Source organism: Tuber melanosporum (assembly GCF_000151645.1).
Source record: "Tuber melanosporum whole genome shotgun sequence assembly, scaffold_48, strain Mel28".
NCBI lineage: Eukaryota > Fungi > Ascomycota > Pezizomycetes > Pezizales > Tuberaceae > Tuber > Tuber melanosporum.
The window spans coordinates 65,953-93,805 of NW_003299093.1; the positions used below are offsets into that span (position 1 = coordinate 65,953).

At 48.0% G+C, this 27,853-nt stretch overlaps 4 protein-coding genes; 3 read left to right on the forward strand and 1 right to left on the reverse strand.

Moving 5' to 3' along the window:
* Positions 1–13,551: 13,551 nt before the first annotated feature.
* GSTUM_00008516001 (uncharacterized protein) lies at positions 13,552–15,318 on the forward strand. XM_002840091.2 has 1 exon: positions 13,552–15,318. The coding sequence occupies exon 1, from the start codon at positions 13,628–13,630 to the stop codon at positions 14,537–14,539; it is 912 nt and encodes a 303-aa protein (XP_002840137.1). The 5' UTR covers positions 13,552–13,627; the 3' UTR covers positions 14,540–15,318.
* A 593-nt stretch (positions 15,319–15,911) lies between these two features.
* Positions 15,912–17,502, forward strand: GSTUM_00008517001 (uncharacterized protein). XM_002840092.2 has 5 exons: positions 15,912–16,321; positions 16,387–16,479; positions 16,540–16,622; positions 16,674–17,211; positions 17,275–17,502. Exons 1-5 carry the CDS (start codon positions 16,191–16,193, stop codon positions 17,405–17,407), a joined length of 978 nt encoding a protein of 325 aa, XP_002840138.1. The 5' UTR covers positions 15,912–16,190; the 3' UTR covers positions 17,408–17,502.
* A 631-nt stretch (positions 17,503–18,133) lies between these two features.
* Positions 18,134–19,373, reverse strand: GSTUM_00008518001 (uncharacterized protein; the record flags this gene model as incomplete). Its single annotated transcript, XM_002840093.1, has 4 exons — positions 18,134–18,891; positions 19,005–19,039; positions 19,094–19,267; positions 19,342–19,373. 4 exons carry the CDS (start codon positions 19,371–19,373, stop codon positions 18,134–18,136), a joined length of 999 nt encoding a protein of 332 aa, XP_002840139.1.
* Positions 19,374–21,437: 2,064 nt separating this feature from the next.
* GSTUM_00008519001 (uncharacterized protein) lies at positions 21,438–22,620 on the forward strand. XM_002840094.2 has 3 exons: positions 21,438–21,642; positions 21,711–21,881; positions 21,950–22,620. Exons 1-3 carry the CDS (start codon positions 21,620–21,622, stop codon positions 22,176–22,178), a joined length of 423 nt encoding a protein of 140 aa, XP_002840140.1. The 5' UTR covers positions 21,438–21,619; the 3' UTR covers positions 22,179–22,620.
* Positions 22,621–27,853: the final 5,233 nt, after the last annotated feature.

Genomic DNA, 27,853 nt, shown 5'->3' on the forward strand with positions numbered 1-27,853 from the left:
CTGTTGCATCTCCCCTTCGATAGTACCTTCCAAGGGCTTATGCTGTGATCTCTTTGATCTCGATTCTTTTTGTTGTATCGGGCTAGTTTTGGTCCGTGCTTCCAAATCCTTTGTCTCCTCTTGTGGTTTCTTCCAGTTGATCTACTTTGTGCAGATCCTCTTTGTTGATTTTTTCAATTATCAACTGTGCGATTTGATCGCCTTTTTGAACTTGGTAGTCCTCTTGAGCCAGGTTGGCCAGGACCACTTTCATTTCACCTGTATAGTCGACGTCGATCACCCCTGCCATGGTCATGAGTCGATGTTTGACTGTTAGACTACTGTGGGGTGCTATTCATCCATAGGTGCCTTCTGGTAGTCCAATGGCTATTCCTGTTGCTATCATTGCCTGCCCATTGGCAGGTATCTTGATTCCTTCGTTATCATACAGGTCATGTCCTGCTGCCCCTTTGGAACCCTTTGTAGGTACTCTTGCCTCTTAGTCCAGTCTTTGTATCCAGATTCTCTTATCTTGCTGCATCTCGGTGAACTTTGCATGCAAAGTTTCTTCTTCTGCTTCTCGTATCGGTGTTGAGTAAACCACAGGTGAACTGTTGAGACATCGTGTCGCACATAGTTCGCTTGTAAAGGTCATCTTGTTCTCGTTCCAATCAATTGTCGGATTATGCTTTCGTAACCATGGCATCCCTAGGACTATCTCATAGTTTTTAAGATCTGCTACCAGAAAGGTTGCCGTTTCCCTATGGCTGTCAATGTCCATAGGTACTGTCGCTATATGGGTTATAGGACCCATAGCGCTTGGCTTTCCATCCGCTAGGTAGACTTGTCTTACTTTCTTTGCTTGTTTGGTGTAGAGGCCATATTTGTCGCAGATTTCTTTGTCGATGAAGTCTTCGGTAGCCCCAGAGTCGAGCATTGCATATATTGTTGTTTCTACGTTTTCTTCATTGTATATCTTCGTTTTGATCATCACATGATCTCTGTCTTCTTCTCCTCTTTACATATGTAGTGCCGTGTCGTAGTTCGCTAACTTGATGGACTTTCCAGGTCCACATCTTGGGTCTCCCAGACCACCATTTACTGGGGACCCTCACCGTTTTCCGCCAGTGAATCTTCTGCGATCATTTCGCGAATGTTACTCCTTTTTTGATTTTAAAGGCAATTATTACCACCAGCTCTGGTCCCTTGGTATCCGCTGTCGGGTCGGCTTCTGCATTCTCGTATCCGATGTCCTGCTTTTCCATACCTTAGGCAGAGTTTCCCGTTCATTCTTCTGGCGTATTCTTCCTTAGACAGGTTCAGAGCAGGTCCTGCTCTTGATTTGTCTAACTCCATTGGCTCGCTTGGTGGTAATGCTTGACTTTCTCCTCGAGCTGCTTGTGGTTTGAATGTTCCATCCACATTCCTGGATGATTGGACCACCCTGTGTGCTATAGTATTTTCCGAGTTACTTCGAACTATGGTTAGTTTGCTTTCCTTATCGATTGCCCATCTTGCAAATCGTTCTGCTGTTGTATAGCACAGGTCGGATATTCCCCATACCTCTCCGAGTCTCTCGCTCCAGTTTCTCAGGAGGATGATGTAGAGAGTAGCATCATCAAACTCAGCTTCATATTCCAATAGTCGGCATTCGTTCCAGTATGCCGAGAATGTTTGTTTTCCTTGTTGGAGTTTTTTCAGCTTTCGTTTTGCTGTTTCTTTGCTGTTGGGATCTCCAAATTGTTCGAAGAGTGTCGCCTTGAACTCTTCGTATGTGACCTATTCCCTCTGCTTCCTTCCGTCTTAGAACGGCATGATCCATTGTCCTGCGAGTCCTTTGAGAAGAGATTCTACATATGGAATCTTGATCTCGTCATGGTGATCTCCATATCCTTTAATGGCGAAATATCCTTCACATTGCGCTAAGAATATTTGTAGCTTGTCTTCGGCTCCTTTGTATGTGTCGGGCTCCTTTACTTTCCGTCGTTAGACGTTTCCTTGTCCTGTATTTCGTGTTGCTGTGAGAAATGTCTGAAACTGATTTTCAGTCATTCCAAGTATGCTAGTTCTTGGTGCCGGAGTAGCTGGGGCCGGTGGCCCAGGTACTGCTGATCCCGACATTCTCTCGGGTCGTGGAGTTCCTACAGGAGAGCTATCAACTGGTGATCCTTTCTCTGGGGTTACTGGGCTTGCTACTCTCGAGGGTTCTGCTGAGACGTGATCTAGGGTATCGCTGAATCCTCCTAGGTTAAAGTTTTGATCGTCGATGTCAATATCTCCTTCCCTGTCCGGATTGAAGGATGCCGTCTTGTATCGTTTGGCATCGTACTAGGTGATGCTTTGTAATGTAATGATCCCTCCTTGGATAGTTAGTTCTTGGCGACGGGGAACAATACTTCTCGTTTCTGTCTTCCTCTTCCTTCGTCTTACGATAGCTCTAGGCTTCTGCCTACGTTACCGATAGTACAAGACCCTTGTCTTCTATCGGGAACGCCTATCGTAAGCTTTCTCTAACTCTTCTTTGTAAAGCGCTTTTCTTGGTGTAACGATAACATTGCAATAAAGATAAAGATCGTAAAGGCGTTTTATATTCGTTAAAGTACTAAGTAAGAAAAGTACTTAGAACAAAGCGTGAAGAATCTATCTTCCTCAGCCACATCAGCCTCCTTATATAGTATTCTTCCCGTCCATAGTCATGTGACCTAAAGTGGTCTCATGTGCAAAACCAAATCATAACAAACTAGCCATGTGACCAAAGTGATCACATGCTCAAAACCCATGACCTCATAGCGAGGTCATGTACAAAACTTATAAACCAATCATAACACAATAAACAAGTCATATGACTCGACTGAGTCATATGCGCGAAACCCATAACCTCATAACGAGGTCATGTGCGAAACATAAATCATATGCGCAAGGCTTACCCGCAATGCACACTCGCAAGGCATACTTGCCATGCGCACGTCCCATAACTCATATTTAAGCCATGTACGAAAGCATCACAAATCCCACACATAACAAATCATATGACCCGAATGAGTCATATGTGTAAAACAATAACATACCTGTGACTCATAACCATGTCTCACATGAAATCCTCTTTCATGCCAAGCCATGTTCGTGACAACCTGTCTCTGGATTTGTTTAAAGAGAAGGAATTGTTAATAATAATTGAAATAGGGAAAGGCTATCTATTACCATAATAATGTAATGTTGCTTTAATTTTAGTTTAATATAGAGTACCTGTAGCTCTTTATTTTATACCTGAAATATTAGAGCATCAAATTAGTATCATATGCCTGAAGTCTTACCCTTTGACCTTTTAAGAGAGGGTCAACATGTAAAAAGTTTGATCACCATGTGACCTTGGTGGAATTCTGTATGATATATAGATGTTTGCTGATGCCGATACCCCGGCACCCCGGTGCTTATATCGCATCGGACCGGAAAGTCATTCTCAAGAGAAGAGTCTGGAAGCCGTGCGAAAAACAGGTTCGGCGGCTAGGAGGGCGTTCCCAGTTGGTGATTTTTCCATGGGCTAGCTCGTATCTGCGTCTAGCACGGAAAAGTGCCAAATTGTTTCACCAAGTACAATAGCATAACAACTTCACAGGAGCATGTGTATCGGGTATCATATTAAACCCCACAACCAGGGGCATCCTCCTTCCTGGGTTCCATCCGCAAGCGATCGGAGATACATATACCCTACTCTTTCCCCTTAAACTCCTCATTCTTCGCACACCACCCATCTAGCCTCTCAGCTGCCTTCTTCTTCACTATCCCATCCAGCATCCCCACAACCCTCAACGCGGTCCCCATTATCCCCAAGCTCTGCTTCGCCCAAGTCGCCAGGGGGAACTCATCCACCTGCTTCCAGATCTTCCCATCCTTGACCTCAATGGTGGCCTTAATCTCGTTGTGCACGGGCGCGGCCCCGTAAAGGTAGTCGCAGGTGTACGTCGTGACATACGTGTTCTCCCTTGGACCGGGCACGGCGGGGGTGGTGTGCGTGACGACCATCTTGTTCTTGTCGCGGTTCGTGATGAACATGTGGAACATGGCGCGGCTGCGGAGGGTGCTCAAGTTCGGGAAGGCCGGGTCGGCGAAGGTGTACTCGGGATGCCAGAGGTTGGTCATTTTTTCGTAGTCCCTAGGGCGGGTGTTAGCGGGAGATCGTTCAGGAAAGCGGCTTGTGGAGCCGCGCCCGCGCGGGCGGGGTATGTGGGAGTAAACCATACATCTCCCTGTAAGCTGCGATATACTCATTCACTAATTCAGCCATGGTGTTTTATTTGCTTTTTAACACTTCCGAGATGGTTATTGTGCTGTCCGCGCCGAGAATTGGGGGTCTGGAAGTGGGGAAAACTTAAAAAGGGGCGAGGTTGTATTTAAGCTTTTTTCTTCCGACTCCGGAAGAATGTCTTTCATGTGACCGAGGCAATCGAGGTACTGTACTCGAGGACATGTAGGTGATCTGGCACAGTCTTCTTGGGATGTTGTATGTTGCCTTGTCGGCCACTTGGGGGTTTTTGTGGGTTTCAGCTGGATTGGGGGGGGGGTCTTTGGGTTGCGGTGGCAGGCGTTTTACTGGCGCATGCATTATGATAGATTGGCCCTGCGGCAGGTGTTACGTAAATTTAATTTTGGTTGAGGATAGGTTGAGACCGAAGGTTTGGTTACAATTTTTCTAGAAAGGTGAGAGTATGATACTAGGTTTGGCAATGCTCTTCCACACTATTTGGGGGTCGCTCTTGGTAGATCCGTTTATCTGCCGGAGATTTGGCATTATTTTGGTATTAAACACCCTTCTGGGTTGCCGCTGGTGACTGATTGAGGAAGCTGCATTATGGATTCTCACTATGGGAGTGGTGGATGTGACGCTAATAATCTTCGTTCGAAGAGGGAAGGCCTGCCAGAGACCCAGAGTCCTGTGGCAATGGTTTTTCCTTAATTAGATGAGTAAGCAATGATCAATATGGATATCTTCGGACTGCTATTCGCACAGCCGGTTACCTTGGAGAAGGGATCGTCTTCTTACCCGGGTAAACATAGATAGATAAAACGTTGGAGGATACTCGTAGTGGCACTCTAGCGACTAGAATGTCATGAGTAATTAGGTGCTTGCTAGCGGAGGCCGGGACAAAACGGCTAACTTAGCAGCTGAGCCAAAGGGATACGCTTTTGCCAAGGAAAATAAATAGATATTGGTTAGACTTCTGGGTTATTTGACTTAAGTCTCAGAGAATGGCTGTACTTGTAGTACGAGCATCATACCGGTAGATAGACCCCCAACCATGTTTTAACCCCTTTCCACCCTCCCATGTTCCACTCCAATATTTGTTTAGAGGAACCCTATCTTCAAAAATTACTCCCGGAAACACCACTTCTCCCCTAAAATTCTTTATTTAAGCAAGTGGAGGAGTGCAGAGCCCACCGAACCCGCCGCACCCCGCATAATCCCCACTCCCCTAGGAATCTGATACCGTTCCGTGGGCTTGCCGCCCCAGGACAGAAAATAATCGTACTGGTCCAACACCTTCTGCGCGGTGACCTTGGCCAAGCTTCTGTTTAGGTGGTCTGTATAGCTACTGGCGCTGTAAACCCTGACGGAGCAAGACAGGGCCGCCATTATCAACATGAGAGATGATGGGCGCTGCCCGATAGGTCAACGAGCCGAGCTGGAAACTGTCAATTGCGGTTGAGCAGTCGGTGAGGAAGGGATTGCTTTTGGTTCTCACGCAGGTTTCGTTGAACGCAGCTGGGGGTATGGTGTGTTATATTTTGGAGTGGTGGAGTAGAAGGGGGGGGCGGCAGCCCAGTCGCTAGAACTGCTGCTGTAGGAACAGAGTTGGAGAACTTCATTTTGAATCGTGATAAGAACTGATCGTAGTGGATTGATGTTGACTGGTGATGGGAAGAAGGAAGCGATCATACCACTTTTCTCAGCTCTCTGAGCTTGGATATGGCAGCTTTTATGATACCACCACAGTGCTTAGAGCTTCGTAGGTTCGTGTAGGTGGACCCGCGGCATATTGTTTGAGGACTTTGGATGCGGGCACGGATTGAAACTCGCGAGGCATTAATGACTGTGGTTGGGGGCAGTAGGATCCTGATATCAATCATTGCTTGGACGTGAAGCATACTACTAACCTGGTAGAGTTTCGCTTTGGTACGGGCTATTGTATGCCCTGAGAAGCTTGATATTTATTCGGAGAAATGGTGGAATGGCGGAATGTGGTGGAATAGGCACATGGGGGGTAAAATCAGAGGCTCGGGGTGTGCCAGCTTTGGCTCCTGACCTCTTACTAGAGGTATTGTGTTAGTATCATAGCTGTTATGTTATCACCGCTAACAAGAAGCGCTGGATCGCTGGCATGTGGTTTCGCATTGTATAATCAAAGATGGTATACCCCCGGCCGAGAAATGTTTTGTTGCGGGTAGCAATGTAATGTCTCTAGAACGGTTCCCGGATCCGGAAGCCTATCTCTCCCTCCAAACCGCTCAACAACTTGTCCTGTCATGATTATTGTAATATTGGCCATCTATGGAGATACTTGAGTTGTGATTTGGACCAGAGCACCCCGCAGTGTAACATATGTTATCCTCTACCATTGCTTCAAGATACCTTACTGCACAGTCTATGAGCAAAAGTTTTGGTGAAAGAGCCATTCTACACCAAAAACGATAAATCCTAGATACTTATAATTTATAACCCCTCCCAGATATTATTTTTCAATTAGACTTCTAGGTTTCAACCACTATAGTCCCTCCATACTCTGATGTAGATTTTGCTCCCTCCGGTAGGAGATGGGAAATTTTGCTCAATCCCAATGCTTCGAGATGATTCGGTATGGTACAAAATTAGCACCAGAGCGGGTATTAACAACTCGGTTTAACGACTAATGGTAGATAAACCTTGCGAATGTCTTCTGGTTTAAGTTTGAATGGATGTGAAACTAATTGGGTAGATCACGTGCGACTATTCGGAGCACGATTCTTCCTGTCGGTGTTGACGAACGTCGCACTGGCTTGTTTTTGTGTAAGAAAGCAATTTCACCTACAATATTGCGGAGGAGCTTTTAGGTCGATTTTATCTCGGTACCTACTTCCCAAGTCATGAAGTACAAGTACTTGTATCTCCGGGTATTTCTAAATGATTGGTTAGTTGAACTTCAGCCGCTGTACTGTACCACCAAGGCTATGTAGGCTCGATCCGGAATATTTGTATGACATTTGGCTTGCGCTCGCGATTAACTCTTTAGAGCTCTCGGCCAATTGCTTACTCGACTCAAGGACTCATTCACCGAGCCCTATATTACTGGTAATATAGAGAGCCAGAGCTCCTTCCGTCTCCTATCATATCATACTCAAATGTTACCGGGATAACGAGGGGTCTCTCTAAAGACCCTTAACCCACCCCCGGCACTCAGGTGATCTTTCCCAAACCCTATCTGGTCCTGGAAACCGATTAGGTTGTTGCCTTCGGGGAGCCGGGCATGTTAGCAATGAGTTTTAATCTGGGTCGTGGGCTCGGGATATTGCAGGGTGGTCATTGGCAGCGCTAGTGGGTGACGGGACTACGAGCCAATTCTTGACACACTTGAGTGACATATTTGATCGTTGGTCGTTCATTTCACACCAGAGATGTGGATCTCCGTGGATTTACGGAAAAAATGAGAGGTTACTCTATCGCAGCTATTTTCGGAACAGGTCCCGTTTGATATGAACTATGATACCATACAAACACCGGGGGCCTAAACTGAATTTCCAAGCCCAGTCGTGCAAGGGATTCCCTAATAGGAGGCCTCTAGCCCCGCCAATAGTGTGAATAGCAGAATATTAGATTCTCAGCTACTCGAATGCATAGTTTGGTAGGTTCTTGAGGGGTCAAACACAGTGAATTCCAATTGTTCATGCCCGCCCTTTCACAATCTTAGTGCAGTTTTCCTGCTTTTCAACGAGATAAGGAGGGTGGCCGGCGACGAGTTATGTTCAAGAACTATCTTGATGGGATCTTAAAGAGCTACGGCCATCGAATTTAGGACAGCTCGTACAAGCGCTCTGTGTGAGATTGATAGCCCCGGTACTGTCAAAGCGCTGGTACGCCTGAGTATCAAAAATCTGAGGCTCAATGCCGGGTCGTAGCATCACAACTCAGAAATTTGTTTCCCGGGTTTCTGAGGGGTGCTGAATTTCGTTGTCAATCAAAAAAACCACCTTTTTGATTGTTTTTGGCTGAGCAGTCTTCAGCTGCCATGGTTTTTAACATCACCAGGAGTGCCGTGAAACCCCGAATAATCGGATGGTGTGCTATATCGGTGGGTTTTTCTCCCTCTCGGTGGTGTTGAGAAATTTTTGTTTTTTTTTCTATCGTATCGGAAGGGAGGGAGGGGCTGTGCTTTTGTCGTGTTTTCTCTTTTTACCCTCCCTCCTCCATTCCAGGGAAGGGAATTTTGGACTACATAGCACGCTGTCCAATTATCCAAGTTTTTACGGTACTGTACCCCCCCCCAGGTGTTTGCAAGTGGCAGCTGGTGTTGTGATTGGACCTAGGTGTTTGTCGTATACAGCCGCGTTCCCAAAGTTCTCGTACACTTCCAAGTATGATACTCCCTGTCTTTGGAAACGCTCTGCTAACCCTCTTTCTTATTATTCGGCTAGATAAATTGTCTTAAAATTTCACTCAGTCAAAATCATTTTTCTCGTTCTCTTGTTGTTAGTCGGCACAGTTCCTGAGGTATGATACAAGGGAGGGTACGAGAACTTTACGAATGCGGCTGTACAGTACTGGTGTTTTCCTGTCCCACAATAGTTTCATTGTTTCCAAGGTGTATTTTGCGGCGCATTTCTCGGATTTTGTCCCCCCCCTTTTTTTACAGTTATTATAGGTGGAGAGGGGTTCTAACCTTCACTTAGCGCTAGCACATTGATAATAGTTTGCAACAAATTCATTTTGAGCTAACCTCTATCAAACTGCAATAGATGGTCATCGAAACTACAACCAATCCCTCGGTGCTATTCTGTCACACTTTGGCCCCTGCCCTATCATTGTTGGGATATAAAGAATCCCTTTCCTTTCCCACAATCTACCTCCTAAATACCGGTATGTTTGATTTACGCTTTCGTTGGGAGGGGGGGAGGGTTGGCACAGCCATCGTGCACATCTCTGCCTCAGCGGGCACAGATATTAGTCTACTCCCATCACCAAGCGAATGAGCTTTCACAAAACACCTTAGAAACTATTTTACGAGGTTCTAGTTTCCTCCTCCTCTTGCCCCAGAAAGCCGTATCCCCCTCACAAGCCAAAAGGATATCTGCGGCATAGCTCATGATCATACGCCTGCATGCCTGCCAAATAGTGAAACTCCTACAGGCACTTCCGATACCAGGCTTATTCTCCAACAGCCCGTTTGACATCCTATACGGTAGACCCCCCCCAGCCCTATATTCAAAAATAGGAGTTGACACCGACCCAAAACCTTGTTGCGTTACGGGTACTTGGGGTCTCGTGTTGCGCCGGCCGTGGTATCCATGATATTAATTGCACTTTAGGCCAAGGCATACTCAAAGTAGAGGTATGCCTGTTGTATTTTGAAAATGTGAGATTTCGCATCTGTACTGCCGGAACTACTCTCGTGGCTTCGGGGGAAGTATTCTATAATTATAAGTTGGGGGCATCACGCCTCATCTCGCCTTGATATGGCCCCCGAGCCCAGTTTTGACTTATGAAATCAATATAAATCATGAGTTGGTGATTAGGTGTGCATAAAGTATGTGTCTTGATGCAAGCCGCGACACAAAGGAATGAAGCGCAGCGGGAAGGCGTTCAATAGCCAGTTGAACCCATCTTCGCTACGAGGTAAGCGAAACACTACCGGTAGTAATGGTAGGAAATTTGCGCCCACAGCGTGCCTTTTGTTTTCAACCATCATACAGCTATGCTCGGACAGCTGAGCCCGAAGATGAACACTCCACAGCCTGTTTGTTGCCACGAGTGATCTTTCGTGCTGAACCTCGGAAGTGGATACCATGTTCAGTATGATAAGCTAGCTTAATTACTGTGCGAAACTACAAATTTTCCGCAAGTCAAGGGGCTCATCCACCCCACTTCTTGCGGATGTTTTGTCGGAATTGCGCAACTGGTTCCCCAACCCATGGTACCCCAAGCCCGTTACCGGGTAAAGGCACTCCAGGGTTGATCACCTTGACCCATCGCGAGGCGAAACTCGAGGTTCAATTCAGTCGCTCAGTTCCCACTCCCGCTCTCGTGCATGTGCGGTGCGGTGCGGTGCCCCGGGGCGAAGTCTGTCATCTGGTAACGTGATGGCGAGATGAAGGCGATAAAACAAAACCGATAAGGCGATACAGCAAATTTTCTGCCTATGATACCACCCAAACATTTGATAGCCCCCAAAGATCTTAAGAACTTTGTTTGGGGATTGTTGCAAGGGGTGCACAGGCACTACAAGGGGGCTGCGCGCGAACTCAACCACTCTAAACCGCGGTTTTTGCGTCGGGGCTGAGCAGAAGAACCAACCACGTGAGGTCGACTCGGCAAAGAAAAAATTCACATTGTGGGTGAAACAGTGTTCTCAAGGTGCGAAAGGCGCTCTTAGGTTTTCTTGTGGTCTGCGAAACGGTCGTCGGCGATCTCATAATTTTGGTGGCGGTGTAGATTGGTTAGTTGGACGTTAGTGATGAGACGGGCAAGGGTACGGGTGGCCAAGGAAGTATTAGTACACAGCATTGGAATCGATAAAGCAGCGCGACATGACGTATCTAAAAAGCAGAGACCACGCTGCTTTACTGAAGTTGGTCTGTGCTTTCGGGTCTCCCCACCCTTGTCCGTCCCATCACTGACATCCGTACCCAAGTACTGGACTCGAGTACCATATTTTACTCGTTGAATCCACCAGCTCGGGTCGACCTCGGATCCCCCCGACCAGAAACAAAACACCTCCGGAGCATAGCCTGGGGTGATGCTGAGCTTGCTAGATCTCACCAACTGGTGTTCGTTACCGGTATTTCGTTTTATGCTCCGCTAGACCTATTGTGGTTTAGACAGTAATTCTTGTTGAGAGCAAATACGGTACCCTATCGGTACTCGTACGGTACTCGAGTACTGTACGAGTAAAGGGATAAGGTTGCGCCACATAAGGCTTGCACTTGTATGATATGGGCAGTCTACCCGAGATGCTTCCCTCTTTCAGGCTCTTGCCACAGCTCGCAGTTGGTCGATCACGGCACGGCCAGGCTATCGACGGCCGCGGCAGTATCAAGCCATAAGTCGCTCCACCATTGCCTCGATGCTTGGACGGCTTAGAGCTACATTTTCAAGCCAATATTGCTCAGTGAGAGACTTTCACTTGCTGGAGCCACCTAGCCGAGTTAGAGAGTATGAGACATTGGATTGGAGCTTGAGACAACCCAGCCAATGAGAGCGCGAGAAGACTCAAAGATCGCCTCCCTTTGAGCAAACACAGAGAGGTGGCTACCGGTAGCTAGACACTCATCAGCGCTGATCCGACTTTTCACGAAGAGAGATACGGGCACAATACCTAGACTAGCACCACTGCCACAAAGCGCTGGAAATGCCAGCGAAAAGGTATTCTGCTCGAGGACTAATTTAGCTATTAACCAACACATAACTTTACACGTGGGACCCAAGGCCCTACCTATTAGGCCTCTGACTTACTATTTACCGCTAAGGCCGATTGGTAGCCTAATGTGACGACTTGGCCACTAAGATGTAATGAGCGAAGTGCTGTGGTATGTATACATGCAAAATCTGATGTGATTTCAGCAGTGCTCCTCACCAAATTGGGAAAAGCTTTTTCCCATATTATGATACTTGTATGAGCAGCTATGGTGCCAGAAGCCGTGGATGGGAAGTGCGTAGCATCTCCACACTTGGATCCCTTTAATTGGAAGGAAGAAGTCATCTAGACCACTCCGAAGTCTAGAACCACAATGGATTCAATATTTGCATTCAAAGCCACTCTACTACTAGGGGGGTTACACGCCTCCCATATATCACCTCTGGCGCCGAGGGTGAGAGTACTGGATAATCATATAGTATGAGTACCACGACCTAAGGTATTATGGAAAAACCATTGTCGAATGCCTGGAAATTTCCTTGTTAACATTGAATAAATGGACATGCTCTTAGGCTAGCACTTTGGGGCTTCTAATGTTGTCAATATTCAACAGAGGCACACCAAAACTTGCCCTTGCTACATCCATTAGACGGCCTAAAATGATCCTGCACTTCTGCGGGGTTTCCCCGGACTGGGCTCTTAAGCTTGATGGCATTAAACTACCGATGTTATAACTTCGACGGGATATTCCTCCGGCCAACTCTTAAGACATTTGGCAAGAGGCTATTTCGGAGGGAGATCGCGGGTAAATAACTTTACGATGGGTGTGTTGTTCGGAGTAGTGTGCCTAGTATCTCTCCTTGCCAGGACACCAGAAAGATTTACATGCGCTTCATGTGGAGGTAATAAGGGGTGGTTTCAAGCCTTGCTAGTGGCCCTGCACCGGCAGCAGCTTAAGTATCATGCTGGTAGTGCTATTAAGGAAAGAGATTTAATAGGGTACCGAGGAGAGGTCTTGGGTTATCAGATGAACCTGGGAGTGGAAGTGGATAATAGCACTCCAATGTGGTATATGCCGGCACATGATGGCTTATCAAAGTTCTCAACTAGGAATGGGGGATACGATAGAGGCAGAATATGATAACTAGTCTTTTATTGATAGAAGAGAGCCTTGAGGGCTAAATTTCTATTCTAGTACCGGTAATTTACACGAACTCTAGTGCTGCTGGGTCTTAGAGGTAAAACTATATTAGAAACTTCAGCGGGGGCAAGGATGGTGTCTAGTTGCTCGAATGGAGTATTGCTCTCCAATGATAACCAAACAATGGATAATACAATTAAATTTTATCAGATATTCTGGGAATGGTTTGGGGTTGGCCCCCAGATGTGGAGATTCCAAGTTCGTATCCACATATAATACGACCTAGAGCGGGGTGGATAGCGCACCATACTCTCTTCCTAGTTTGCGCCGCTCGTTTAAGAAACTTCGAAAGGCTCAACCGGTTCAAATGCCATGGCACCTTCTTTGCCTGATATCAACAATTCTTGAATAAGCCTCGCGGCTCACCTTGGGGTCTTAAGATTCCTTTGTGACATACTCGAGCAGTAGAATGCTTAGTGCATGCCCCCTTTGTTCAGGAGGAGTGTGGTGGGTGGGGGTGCCGTATCCTTTGTGGAACATCTCCACACCGTACCGGTATTATGAACCAGGATGTTATGAATATGAGGCAATACACCCACTGCTCGAGTATCATACCGTATTAGTCTCATAGGGCACATTTTGGCAACGGGGGCTAGATTTTATTTTCCTCCAAAAACCCATTCCCCAGATCTTACCCGGCAGTGTTTTCCGGGTGGAAGGAGTGCTTGGGTGGGGGCTGTGGGCACGCCTCCTTAGCGGTTTGCCTTTTTGTCATATCCAAGTACCGCACATACTAGTATGTACAGTACCGTACATACTCGTTGCCACGCCGGGGAGATATAAATCCCGGCGCCCCTAACTCGACATCGCAACTATACCAACAACCATTAACATCATATCCGCTCACATGGACTACTTGAAAAAAAAGTTGAATCGTCGCAACCAACAAGGACAACCACCCGCTTTCAGGAGCTTCGTGGATGATGGGAAGTTTGACCCATTCGGAGACTTTAGTGTACAGTTCCCATCTGCTGGATTATCTGCTCCCACACGAAAACCCCCACCATCAAACGATTCGAGCATCGCTCCACCACCGACCTACGATGAATCCGCACTAACAGCCCCAGAACCTGCCGTCAGGCGTGGGACCTTCTCCGATACCTCACCAACCGCCCAACAATACGCGGGGCTCAAGAAATTCGACACGGTCTTCCTCATAGACGACAGCGGTTCTATGGTTGGTTCAAATTGGCGGCAAACCTCGTCGGCGTTAGCCGCTATTGTGCCGATCTGTACGGCACAAGACTCAGACGGTGTGGACATCCACTTCCTAAATCACGACAGGTCGCACACGAATGTGCGTAGCGCAGATCAATTGCAGCGCATCTTCGCCTCCGTAACCCCGCGGGGGATCACACCTACCGGGCGGAGGCTCGGCTTCATACTGGACGAATACTTGATGCGATACAAAAGGAATAGAAATATCAAGCCACTCAACGTCATCGTTATCACCGACGGAGAACCTACGGATCCGGACAGGCTTGAGAAGAACATTGTCAAGTGCGCGAGGGAACTAGACAATGTGGGCGCAAAGGACCGGCAGGTCGGCGTTCAGTTTTTTCAGGTGGGGAACGACGAAGCGGCCACCGAGAGTTTGGATGAGCTTGACAATGCACTTGTGGAGGAGCACAGCGTTCGCGATATGGTTGATACCGTTAGCTGGAAAAAGATGAATGAGGGGAATGGGCTTACGGCTGATGGCATCCTGAAAGTTGTCATGGGTGCTGTTGATAAGCGCCTGGATAGAAAGCGGCGCTAGTTGACTCATTGTTTTGTTTTTTTGCTTTTTATTTTTGCCCAATGTCTTTTATTGATTCTACCACATTGGCTGGCGACACTGGGGATGGAGCGGAATCGGGCGAAGTGTGGTCTGATACGTGGGCCAAGTTCTTTTAGGGGGCATATACCTCAGCAGAGACAGTGCCCCGTGGCAGGCTGTGAGAACCTGACCCTAGGAAGCGACTTCTTCTGGATCTAGTTCGCCTTTTGGGCCACATCCTCTGCGCCATTTCCGGTATCTAGGTCCATCGCTTTCTTATTTTATTTCTTTCTTTTATCACTATTTCTTTTGGTGGTGCTCCTAGGGATATCAGGATAATAAGCTCAGCGACCGTGGTACGCTCGCCAAAGTACGAGAACCACTGGCGCAAGGGCTGGGACTTTGTTTAGCTTCTTCTCGTTAAATTTCCTAACCTTACTTAACTGGTGGACGACGTTGAAACCGAAACTGCTCAATTTCGTTCCTGGTTATCTTCCTGTAGTATTTCCGATCGATCAATCTATGGTGGGAGAGTCCACAGCTATGGGTGCAAACAGATTTTCTCAAGGGGCATAGCTCATGGGCGGCTTTAAACCCTGCACATCCTACTGGTGTTTTAAGATTCTGACCCCTAAAAAGCCCGGCCCACCCATTAAAAACGTGGTAGAATTTCCACGATCATCAATGGCATAAGATAGGGCTATCAATCGCGCTGGGTGACAAAGCAGCACGAGGGAGCATAGGCGGTAACTGCAAGCATTACCATAAGCGAGCCTTGGCTAGCAGACTGCCGATACAGTACGAAAAACGCTTTGTGCGTAGCCCGGCTTGGAGTATCTGGGAGCAGCGGGCAAACGGAGGGGCAATGATCTTTCCACTCCTTCCCCTACTCTTTGCCCTTGCTTGGATCTGAATGGTATGCAATAATAGGAGTTCTTTTTAAAAATGCTTTGGCACTACGAGCAGACTAGTACCCAAAACAGTAGACAATATTCAAACAATGTGTACTCGAGTATAGTACCGGTGCTTCTGCCTCGGCCATACCGGCGTGAACGCCGCCGCCGAACGTTCCGCCCTTTCCTACTCTTCGCCTTCCCGCTATAACTGCCAATGCCAAAGCAGCTTAGGGGGTAGCACTTTAGGCCAAGAAAGGTACCGGTACATCATTTTGGCTTTGGTGTTCAACACAAAAAAAAGGAGAAAGAAAAATAAAAATAAAAAATCACACTATCAGTTCGTGGGATACTACCGGTATACCGGTATTCTTCTAATGGGCAACTCGTGTATTGTACTGGTACTATTTCGTATATTGTGCCACTGGCATACTCGAGTACCCCATGGATCGATTATTCAGTTAACTAATTGGGTAGTTCCACCGCGCACCAACCCGAAAACGGGGACCCAACCCCTTTGCTTGCCCCTGAGGGGCAGGTACACAGGCTGCTGCACCACGTCGGTTGTTCGGCATGGCGGAAAAACTTAGCACTGGCGAGATGAGTTGCTGTTCTGTATATGTTTGTGGGTATATTTGATGAACATGCTTGTCGGTATGAATGCCGGGGGGAAAGAAAGTACCTGAGGAGGGATTGGTGAGGTATAAGTAGACTTGAAGGCCTCGGGCTATTGAGAAGACACCACCGCACGGTTCGTGATGTTTTCAAGGCTCTCTATCATTTCATTGGGTTTGGCGGACGCATTATGCGGTGCAATCCCGTTTGTGGAGGAGGGATATAACGAACATGTTTATCCTGGATGGGATCAATTGAAGTATCTTTTTGTCTTGTACGTTGGTTCTATTATATCATCACTACCTGATGGATTTGTGGCTGATTTTCTCGGGGATGAAGTGGTGATTCCTACACTACTACGGGCTTCAACTTAACCAATGGGTCGCCGCTGCCAAGTTCTGGAAACCCGATGGGAAACCCGGCGTGGCCGGGGTCGACTTCTGCGAAGCATGCGATCCTTTTCCTACTTGGCTTGTAGTGAGTCTAACAAAGAGAAAATAGTGGCCCAAATTGGGTAGGATACTTGACAACCACATTCAACAGATCCGAATTACTAACCTACAATCTTGCCTACGGTTCCCTCCCCACCACCTAACCCACTGGACAGGAAAGCTAACAATCTCTAGGAGGCGCGACCATAAACTCCACCCTTGTAAAGCCTTACATCCCAACCGTCCTCTCCTTCGCCGACCAAGTCCAAGACCTCTTCCTCCCGAACCTCTCCCCCAAATCCCCCACCTCAATCACCCCCGCCTGGGAGTCCGAGGACTCCCTCTTCCTGATCTGGCTCGGGGTGAATGACATCGAGAACAGCTACCGGAATGTCGACCCCGGCGATCTCCACCCGAGCCTAATGAATGAGTACTTCCGCATTCTGGAGGAACTATACTGTGTCGGCGCTAGGAACTTTCTGCTCCTGAATGTGCCGCCGATTGATCGTAGTCCGCTTACCACCGGACAAGGGGAGCAGGCAGTGTCTAGGGAGCAGGAGGCGTTGGAGAGTTATAACAGCCTGCTGGAGGATATGTTACATGGGTTTAAGAGGAGTCATAGGGATGTTTACGGGAAGATATTCGATGCTGCTAGGGTATTTACCGAGATTCTGGAGAGGCCGGAGCGGTATGATATCAAGAACACGACGGCATTCTGTGAGAAGTATAGAGTGTATGAATCCTCCTCCCCTTTTGCTTCTTCTTTTTGGCTCCTGAATCGTCCTAACTGGCGCAGCGGAACACCGGACTGGGACACCTACTACCCCGAATGCGGTGTCAGGGTCAGTGAATACTTCTGGTTGAACAGCTTGCATCCCACGTGGCCGGTGCACAAAGTTCTCGCGGAGGAGATTGTGAAGAGCTTGTGATCTGCGCGACGAATGAGGAGTGTTTCGTAGTTTGTAGAACCCTATTTTAATGCATTCCAGGGTGGCAAGATGGTGTAACTTATATTTATTTACAATTACCGTATCGAGCGATGCATTGTGTGTGGGATTTCAGTTCGTTTGAAAGGCTCCACTACGGCTTGGGCCCCGGCTGGGTACGGTATGGGCGATATGAGAGTGAGTGAGGATGCTATCGATTGATCCGCTGAGCCTATTAAATTGTCATTATTACTGGTAATGGGTTAAGTTCTATACTACCGTATTAGTACAGTACATCGCATAGGGTAGTAGAGGAATGAGATGCCATGACCATGATGGGCTCAACAGTCGTTAGAGTATTTTGCACTTGAGGCGATTCGGGGGTTAAATCTCGCCTTTGGATGTTGAAATCCGAGGCATTTTACCCCCTGGATGCTTGAGATGAGGGATATGCTTTTTCATCAGTATTAGTCCATCCAAATCATTATAATCACAATTTATCGTATGACATTGTGCATTACGGCATAACATGACACATAAAAGCTATATTCATCGGCGAACCGCGGTGTTTACTTAAAAACTCCACTCACAGCTGAATTTTCCCATAATATCGTATACCGGTATGCCAAAGGTACATGCGAAGGAACCCCCCCACACAACTCCCAATATCGGAAGGAGAAAGAAAAAAAATCACCCCCCCCCCCGTGCACCCACAACACCAACAACGATCTAATCTTTGTTTGTAATCTGCACTTTGATAGCTCCACTCTTTATATCTGCACTCGTCTTGAAGGCCTCTACCGCGTCCTCAATGGCAAACCTGTGTGTGACCAGCTTGCGGATGTTCGACAGGATTCCGCTGTCCAGGAGTCTGATTGCCCTGGGCCACGTGTTGCAGTACCGGTATTGGAACTTCAGATCGACCTCTCGGGTGCTCAGCCTCATGAACGGGAATTTCATCTGGTCCTTCCCGACGCCAACAACGAACACGGTTCCACCAGAGCGGACAGCGTGAATGCTTGCACCAATGGAGCTCTCGACACCTGTGCATTCTAGAACAACATCGGGCTCCATCCCCAATGCCTCCTTCATTCCCACCGCCAATTCTTCTTCGGATTTCCCGCGCTGCACAGGGTATATGCGTAGAACACCTGGCGAGTCTGCGACGAGTGTCTGCGCAAAGTTCAGGTGGCTCCGATCGATATCTGTGATGAGGATTGGCTCGGCGCCAGCTGCCTTTGCGCAAAGAAGGGTGATCAGGCCAATGGGTCCTGCGCCACAGATTACTGCCGAATCGCCCAGTCTGAGCTTTGAGCGATCGATTGCGGCGAGTGCGACGGACAGAGACTCCAGGAGAGCGCCATCCTCGCAAGACATGCTTGGGGGAAGCTTGCGACACCATCTTGCGAGATGTGTGACGTAGCGACGGAGGAGGCCGGAAACAGGTGGAGTTGACAGGAAGAGCACATGTTCGCGTACGTTGTAGACTATCGGCCAGTCAGATAGGGCTCGCAGGAATGGGGGTGGGAAAATTGAACGCCATTTACCTCTCCAGCAGACTCATGGCCAAGAATATGTTTGTCTTCAACTATCATGGGACCAACGCGTCCCGCATGCCAGAAGTAGACATCAGACCTGCTAGAGGGTCAGTTTTATGACGAAATAGTTGGTCTAAGGGGAGCCGCAAACCCGCAAATACCCGTGCTTCTAATCTGAACTATCACCCCTCCAGGTTGCAGGTTTCCGGGCTTCTGAACTTCTTCTGTTGATGGTGAAGCATCAGCGATGTAAAGGTTGTGTTGAGGATCTGTGAAGGCTCCAATGTTTGCTTCTAAGCTCCCAACAGATTTTTCAGTTAGTTTACTAGGAATTCCCTACTTAAGATATAGAAGACAAATTGGAGGATCCCCTCCACCAACCAGATGATATGATGCCACTAGTGAGAGTACTGGTGATAATATGACCACATTAAGATACTTCGGAAGAGAGCTAGGCGATGAGCACCTTTATACTTCGGTGTCTTGGTGATTTTGGTTTTGAATCCTCAACCCTCCACGGCAGAACCTTTCCCCATGCCGAGATCAAGTGGGGGGATGCTCAAGTCATATGCCGATACCGTGCCAGGAATTATGGTAATTGTTCTCCTGTAAATCTGCTGTAACTTAGTAAAACCATCCAGAAGCCTAGTCTACTCGGAAACTAGTGTTCTGGTCATCCCTCGCTGCCTCAGCGTTGCTATCGAGTACTGTCGACTAACTACAAAGAACCCCTCCGAGCCAAGTGCTGGGAAAGCGGGGCCGTTTCAGGCTAAACGGGAGCCTTTTTCCGAACCGGTTCCTTGTTCCTGTCCATGAAGAGGAGATGCACCTTTTGACCGCCAGGACAATACTGCTCTTGTTTTTTCCTGCGATGACTATTGCCGGAAATATTCTCTCTGTTCGGCTCTGTGTTTCTCTCATCCATATCCCCCAGTCTTCGTGCATCGCTGGTGTAATGCTGAATTCAAATGCAGACTTCATCCGCTGCCGGATGGGTCGTGGTCCTGCTCAAGTCTATCACGAAGGCCTCGGGGTCTTCCGGACGCGCCAGTTCTACCCTCACAAGCTATTATCCGTCACTTAGCTTCTTTAATTAGGGATCTCTGGTTTTCCTAGGTTCCAAATGTTCGAAGAAGTTGGAGTTGAGATGGAGTTACTGTCTGCAGTTACCGATATTTGATATCGCTAGGCTCACTACCGTACTTTTCCCTCCAATTAGTCTTATATTTAAAGGGGTGGTATATAGGTTAACTATAGTATGTCCCATCTTACGGTATGTTTTGTAGGTCTTCCAGTCTCTTGGGATTGATTTCTTTGCATTTGTTATCACGTTTTGACGTCCGCATCTGATGAGAATTTGAGAGGATTCTATCGGGCCAAGGACTAAGTTATACAGTATGAGTAGAGGATCTGATGGTATTGGGGTCCAGGAGGACCTGCTTTAAACCGATACACGAGAGGAGACTTCTTGCAACAATAAGAATGCAGTATCCTCAAATATCATACGTTCCGTATACTTACTTCTGGCAGCTTCCCCTTGAATTATCCTGAGATTTTCCTGAGATTTTGGATCCACCAAAAATTTGACTTTTAGAGTTGGTGTGAAGCTGTTTGAGATTTTTTCAGGCACCGGAGAAAGTGCCGGGGGGGTGGTAGCCAACGTTTCCTGGAACATCTCACTGCCGGCACAGCGGCCTCGGGCGTTACAAGAGCGCGCAAGTCATGACAGCATACTGCACACTGTATCGAGCAATACAGCATAGCGTCTAGTTTCTAATGCTGCGTTTGGTTAACAATGGACAGTTCATTCGCCGCTCCAGAAGCAACAGCTCAGTCACCATGAACGGCTGTTTCTCGAGCTCCTGTCCCATAATATGAAAGCAGTTCGCCAACCGTTTTACTGACCATTTGTTAGTCATCCTTGAGGTTGAAACTTCTCTCCACTAAGCCTTCCAAGTTCATTGAACATCAAGCTTGTTTTCAGTGGGAGTGATAATCAGATTCTGTTACACTATCATTGTCATACATATTTAATATCAAAGCCCGATCTCGGGTCCGATATTACACTTAGATCGTGAAACCCTTTTCATAATTAATCGACAACACTCGCTCCTTAGAATGTGTCGAAGACCCTGAGGAATATGTGGCGACGGGAAGAGCCAACAATAGCCTAACATATATGGTGTAAGATCTGTTCCTATAAAGAGTATAATCTCAACAAACCTGAACCTATGCTGGCCCTTTTATACCACTAAATCATTAGTTGCTTAACACGTTCTCTACGCTTCAATAACTCACGTCATTTCCTCCTTCAATTATGATGCTTCACGTCTCTACCCCTTCAGGAATTTTCCACAACCGAGTAATTTCTCATGTTCGCGCACTAACCTATTCCGGCCACTCCAGCCAAAGTTATTCACTCAGGAACCGCTACAACTAATTTACTCAACCCGGGGCATCGGAGGTATGTCTTGCGACCTGCTACTGCACCGTAACCTTGATGACAGGTTTCCGATACCCACCGCCCATCACGCTCCCCGCCCCAAATCGGCACCTAGCTTGACAAATAAGGAATCAGAACCTTCTTCCGTTAGCGACAGTCCACTGGTAAATTCAGTCGGCCTTCCCCCGATACCGGTAATACTCACAAGGCTGAGCGGGGCCAGGCAAAGCGAGTATGGCACAGAATATATTTTTCACGTACGATTAATGCTTCTCCCTCACTTGGTGGGTTACGCCATCAAAACTAAAGTTTTCTGGTTGTGAAGGCTCGCGAGCGTAACCGCAATAATCCTATCGCTCATATGTGTCCGCTCCATACTATTGCGTAGGGCAAAGATTGCTCGACAGGAGCGGGCCGCAGAGATACTCAGGCAAGCCGAAGTAGGGATACAGGCCGGGCAGTGGGCGCGAGTAACGCATGTTAATTCCATACTGAGGTGAGCACTTCTTCGACCGGTTGACTAGGAGGCAAATTCAATTGACAGCTGTGTGTACTGTATTTTAGGCCTGCGCCAGTCTATCTGCACAATACGAGGTCCCCCCCACCAGCTCATGTGCATCCGAATACCAATGAAGAGGTCGCTATCGAGCCTTTGCCGGTTTACGAAGCACCACCGCCAAAGTATGATAGTGTCGTCAAAGAGGCACAGCCACCAGTGGAGATGAGGGAACTCGAGCGTGGTGAGCCTTCTGGAAGAGCGGGCCCACCCGAATACAACCAAGAGAGGGGGTGAGGCGAAGGAGTTGCCGTTAGAGCCGCCACAGATGGAAGTCACATGACCGCTCGAGAGGGCGAACCTAGGAGAGGGATATTTTCAATGACAAGGCCATTCTACGAGTATGGGCTATTGGGTAGATTGCGGGGGTAGTCGGTGGGTTGGAAACGCTTCATTTGATTTAAGCTTACGTCTCGGGATAAGAGGGCGCAAGCCCTCGGCTTCTTATCTTCGACCGAGTCCCAGTATCGTACGATATATTTCTTCATCACACCGGTAGTAGCCCTATAAAGCAAGGGCGCTTTTAATGATGGGTGCCGGGCTCAGAGTTCTTGCTCTTCCTGCTCTTCCTCGAACCTTGCATCAGGCTCTACTCCCGAGTTTGAGCTATCTTTCGTTCCTACATGCCTACGGGGTGTCCGGGTTTGCTATTTTTGCTCTTGTCTTGCTGGGAAACCTTGATGTTCTGCGATGGGCGGTTTTTCTGGACATACGGCTATTTCCTCCAATTTTTCCTGCTTATGCGAGTCTTTTGAAGTGGAGCTCGGATTTCGGGGTGTCGTTTTACATCCTTACTCTTTTTTCTTGAAAGTTTGAGCTCCGAGTGATGCCTAAGTATTAAAAAAATGGGCGTAATTTAACCTTCAATGATGGTAGCTTAATCTCAAAAGAGAGAACACTTGACACTACAGACCACAACATGATAAAATCTCAACCACAGCTGTGCATCCTGTCAATTTGCCTCATGAGGTTCCCTTGACCGCTCGCGCTATATCTCTTTCATATAAACCCAAAATCTGAGCAAGAGCCAGGCTTCACCCATTAGCAACCCTGCCTGTACGCAGTTACAACTTCGACCCACAGTATCCCTATAAAAGACACGTATTCTGGGGTCAAAAATTGAAACCTTTCGGACCAGAGAGCTGACTTTTTTTACTATTTGTCTGTGAAGAAGTGGTGTGCCTCCAGACTTGAGCCGGTGAGATCGAGAATCGTATTCCCCCGCCGTCGGTGAAAACACCACCGAATCCACCGGAATGTTTGCCACACGATACAAGCCCCAAGGAGAGCAGCAAAAGCTTTCTTTGGTCCGAGCTAATGAGGATTGCTTTATATGCTCTTCTTGTCCGAGTCCTGCGTAAGTCTTTCCCTCTTTCTCTCTGTTTCCATCTGTTCCAATACGTCGCTGAGATTGATATCTTGGCTTTAACGTTTGGCTGGTCTAAATTATTCCGTTCTCTTTACCCAGTTACAAACTAACTGTCCATGTAGAGGACAGGTTTCCTCTATATCCCTCATCTTTCTTTCCTCCCATTTGAGATTTGATACCAGACCGGCCCGCCCATAGCTTGAGGTCGATCTAAACCACATCTCTACTTGTCTCCTTACTATTCGCTTCTCAAAAAACTGACCCATCATGGCCAACTCCAAATCGGCCAGGACGCTTTCCAAACCGCCGCCTCCTCCAGCAATACCCCTTCCACCAATCCCGACTCAAATGTCTGTTCCTGAAATTCCTCCAGTTCCCCAGAATCCTCCATGCCCCCCGAAGGGTCAGCAAACACAACAGCAACCTCCCCCCTCACCTCTACAAACACCCAAACGATCATTGTCGCTCATAACAGAGATCCCAAAACCCGATCCAATGTGTTTGGGAGGCCCTATAAACACTCCAGATGCTGTCCGAGCACCTCTTCTTTCCCGAACCTCGCGATCGATCAGGAGAGCTTTCTCCGCTCACCGTGCACCGACACCCACCGCCACGAGACGCCTGGTCACCACTGGGCAGATCGGCACACCAGTACTTCATAAAGGAAAGGAGACGATGCAAGCACTTGCAAAGATGGGGGTCACTTTGGATGCAACTGGAGAAGGCACTATTAAAGCCAAAGTACCGCGTGGATCGTCACGCCCGAAAAAGCCACACGAAAGACCGCACCGAAGGCCCGTCTCTAACAGAGGTAAAAGCAAAGGAGGGAGTGGAAATGGTGAAGGGGAACTAGAAAAGAAGAGGGATAAACGGCGAGGGTTTGTATTCGAGCCGGCACTCGAGGATGGAACGACGGTTGAGCCATTGGAAACGGTCATCGCGCCGTTAAGGGTGCTGGATAATGTTCTAGAAGAGGAGGGAGATGGTGAGAGTGGGCATGTGGTATGCGCAATGGGAGCTAGCGACGGAGAGGTGAGCCCTGAAAGCAGTTGTGAAGACAGTTCGGGGATATTTGATGATCCCATCGATAAGATGAGATGGAGCTTTTTAACGCCACATAAGCCGCTAGAGAATGTTCACGGAGCTCTAGGAGGCACTAGACAAATGATGGGAGGGATAGCTTATCCCCTTGCAGATATTAATCGGGACAGCGGCAATCTCAAACAAGAAACGCCCAAGCAAGGCAAACCCACACCTGCCCCTAAAGCCAATCTTGCCGGTCCGGTCATTGGCAAGAGGGCTCCCGAGTTCACGAACCGGTCGCCACCACCGACCCGCCCCTCATCAAGGTCTTTCCCTTCTATATCCAATGAAGATGAGGAGATGCAAACGCGACGGAGACTAGTAGAGGAGACGGTCAAGGGATTTGAGAGGAAGATTAGCACGTCTTCAAATCCTTCTCCACCAGTTCCTAGGCCACCACTGCTCTCAGAGGAGAAAAATAAATCCTCCAAGTCGCCAAAACGTGGCCCGACCAAGGAGACAAAAAGACGTATTCCTCCCCCTCTCGTTTTCAGGAAGACTGGTCCGTCAAGGCCACCCGGATTACCCCCTATCGTTATTGAGCAGGGGAACGCGGATGTAGATCTCCCGCCCCCGCCGACGGATTTATATGCCGACAAAGAAGCCACCGCTCCCAGGATCCGGAGGGGGCAGCCTAAGCCCCGGAATTCACCAATAAAAGCATCAGAAGCCCTCGAGGCCCCCAAAGGTTCCTCTGGTCCGCCTCCGGTGCCGATGAGGCCGCAGCCTCTCTCTCCGCTTAGTGTTTCAGTTTCTCCGTTGCAGCCACGAACCGCCCAAAACGACGATATTCCCGACCGCATCAAAGACCCCCTGACTGGTATTCATTACATTCCTCCGGCCGCACCGTCTCCTCCCATGTCACCGCCGGCAGGGCGAAGCTGGCAAGAAGTTGAGGGGGGGTGCGTCGAGGAAGCGGCCTTGAAGAAAATTCTTTCGCTAGAAGCATCACGGGAAGACTTTTCTCAATATCTTGCAACAAGGTCCAATGGGAATAGCGGTAAGCTCTTGGAACTATACACGGCGGCGAAGGCGCACGAAGAGGCATTGAATCTTGTCATGAAATTATCAGAGGAGATCCAAGTTATTGCCACGCAGATTCCGTTCTTCGCGTTAGGCAAGTCGAATTATCCAAAGAATATCACTATGGCGCAAAAAGAAGTACTCAAGAGGATGGTGGAAGAGTTTCCTACTTATCTGATGGCCAATTCTGCTAGGCCGATTGAGAATCAGAGGGAACTACATGGGGAGGTAGGAATGGAGAAACAGAAGGGGATTGGGCATGAGATTGAGAGGGAATTAGAGAGGGAAGGACCAAAGAGAGGCGAGCGGAGACGCAGGGGACTTCGGAGGGAAATAGAAAGAGAGCAAGAGAGGGTTAAAATGGAAGAGCTCGAGTGGGAAACGACGAGGAAGCTGGAAACTGCGGAAGAGAAAAAGGCGTTCAAAGACCGTAAAGACCGAGACCTCAAACTTCAAAAGCCCAAAGAAAAGGCTCACAATCCCAAGAACACCTCTTCAAAAACCACCCAATCACAAATCCCACCGGGCCTAGAAGGAGAGTCCTTCGGTGGGATGTCGTATCCAGATTGCATCCAAAAGCTTCTAATCACCAAAGACAGTGGTCCCCCCTCCCCCACCCACCGTAAGAAAAAGTCCCTCCCGGACTCCCTCGGTGCAACAATATCCACAGCGCAAACAACAACCACAAAGCCCCACCAGAAACCCCCTACCCCGGCCCGCCGTCGCCCCTCTACCGCCCGCGCAGCCCCCGGCCCAGAAAGGAGAGTGCACATGACCAACTCTATCCAAAGGAAATCACACTTCCCTCAACAATCCCATTCCTCCCGCTACTCTCTTCACCTAAGCATCGAACGCGTCCCGTCCTTCTCCTCGTCGGCGTCAGAACCCGAACCGGAACTTGTCAACGACTACTTCTCGAAGGTTTCCATTTCTGATGGCACAGGTAGCTACTATGGGGAGGGAGGTGCGCCCCGCCCTACGTACTCTAGTGATGGTGGGAGCTTTGCTATTACAAGTGATGAGATAATCAGGCTCAGTAAGGTTCTTGAAGGAGATGACTACTTGAAGATTGTTGGCGGGGAGGAATACGGCGGTATTGTGGAGAATTTGCTCGAACTTGGGGATGATGAGATAGACCAGAGAAGGGATACTACTATTGGGTTATATGATCTTTATGATCGTTAGTCGGGATCAGATAGCCGGTTGATGTTTTCGGTTCTTTTCCTCACATTTTGCAGGGGTTATTACCCAGACTATTCATCCCTTGATATTTATTTCATTCTCCCTTTTTCATCCTTGAATCGTTCCTGTTTTCTTGTTTTTCTGGGTTTCTCTGGCACGGGGCATGAATCACGGTGAATCACTCGTATATTGGTCATGAGTAGCGCTTTCTCTTCCTTATTTCCTCACTTCCTCACTTCCTTATCTCTTTTATATCGGATTCTCTATTCTCCTCACGAATGCCATAAACGACCGATATCCTATTATGCAATTATTTGTGAGTTAGGAAACTTGATGCACGATGGAAAGGAAAAGAGCAAAAAGAAAAAGGAGTGTTGCCCAAATGTCGATTACAAAACCCGAGTCAGTTTCGCCAGCCAGCAATTTAGCCAGTTACGGTATCATATGATACCTATGATACAAGTAACCCCGCCCAGGATAATTAAATTATTGAACCACCCGCAATAAAAAAAAACAGCCCATACACGTATCATACCCCAAAAAACTATACTCCGCCCCCTCCCCCTACCCCATCCACGACGCCATCACCAACCACAACAATACGGTAACCCCTCCTCCTCATCTCCCCATAACCGAGTGACAACATATGAATCAGAGCAAGCAAAATCCCACAATAGCCATGATACTACACATGCAGGCACGAGACCCGCACCCGGGCTATTATCGTGGAACTTCCCGCGGTCGGGGGGAGGGGGTGGATAAGCGCTTTGCCGACATGTAGGACGCTGTACGAGTACAGTAAGTTACATGAAAACTGCATACCGTATGTAGGTTTGCAGGGCGCGTTATGCCGTTTTCTTTCTCCTTCTTTCTTTCTTTCTTTCTTTCTTTCTTTTTTTCGGATACCGACTTGGCGTTTTTTTTTTGCGCGTGGTGTTTCTTCTATCACATACTTGATTATATTATGGGTAGGGAGGAAGGAAGTGTGTGAATTCGAGTGATGGGTTGTGGTAGTGTTTGTTTGTTTGTTTGTTTGTTTTTATTTGTTCTTTTACTTTATTTTGCTGGTATGGATACTTACATTACCGGTACGGTATCATGCTTTGTGTGGAGTACCGGTGGGTGAGAAGAGTTTGTTTTCTTTTTCTTCTACTTGCTTTGAGGGGTTTTTCTAGTTGTCTGTTTATCTGGTCCAGCCTCGCGGCGTATCGTGAGACTGGCTGACCGATTGAGGGTTGTACACGTATTACACGCG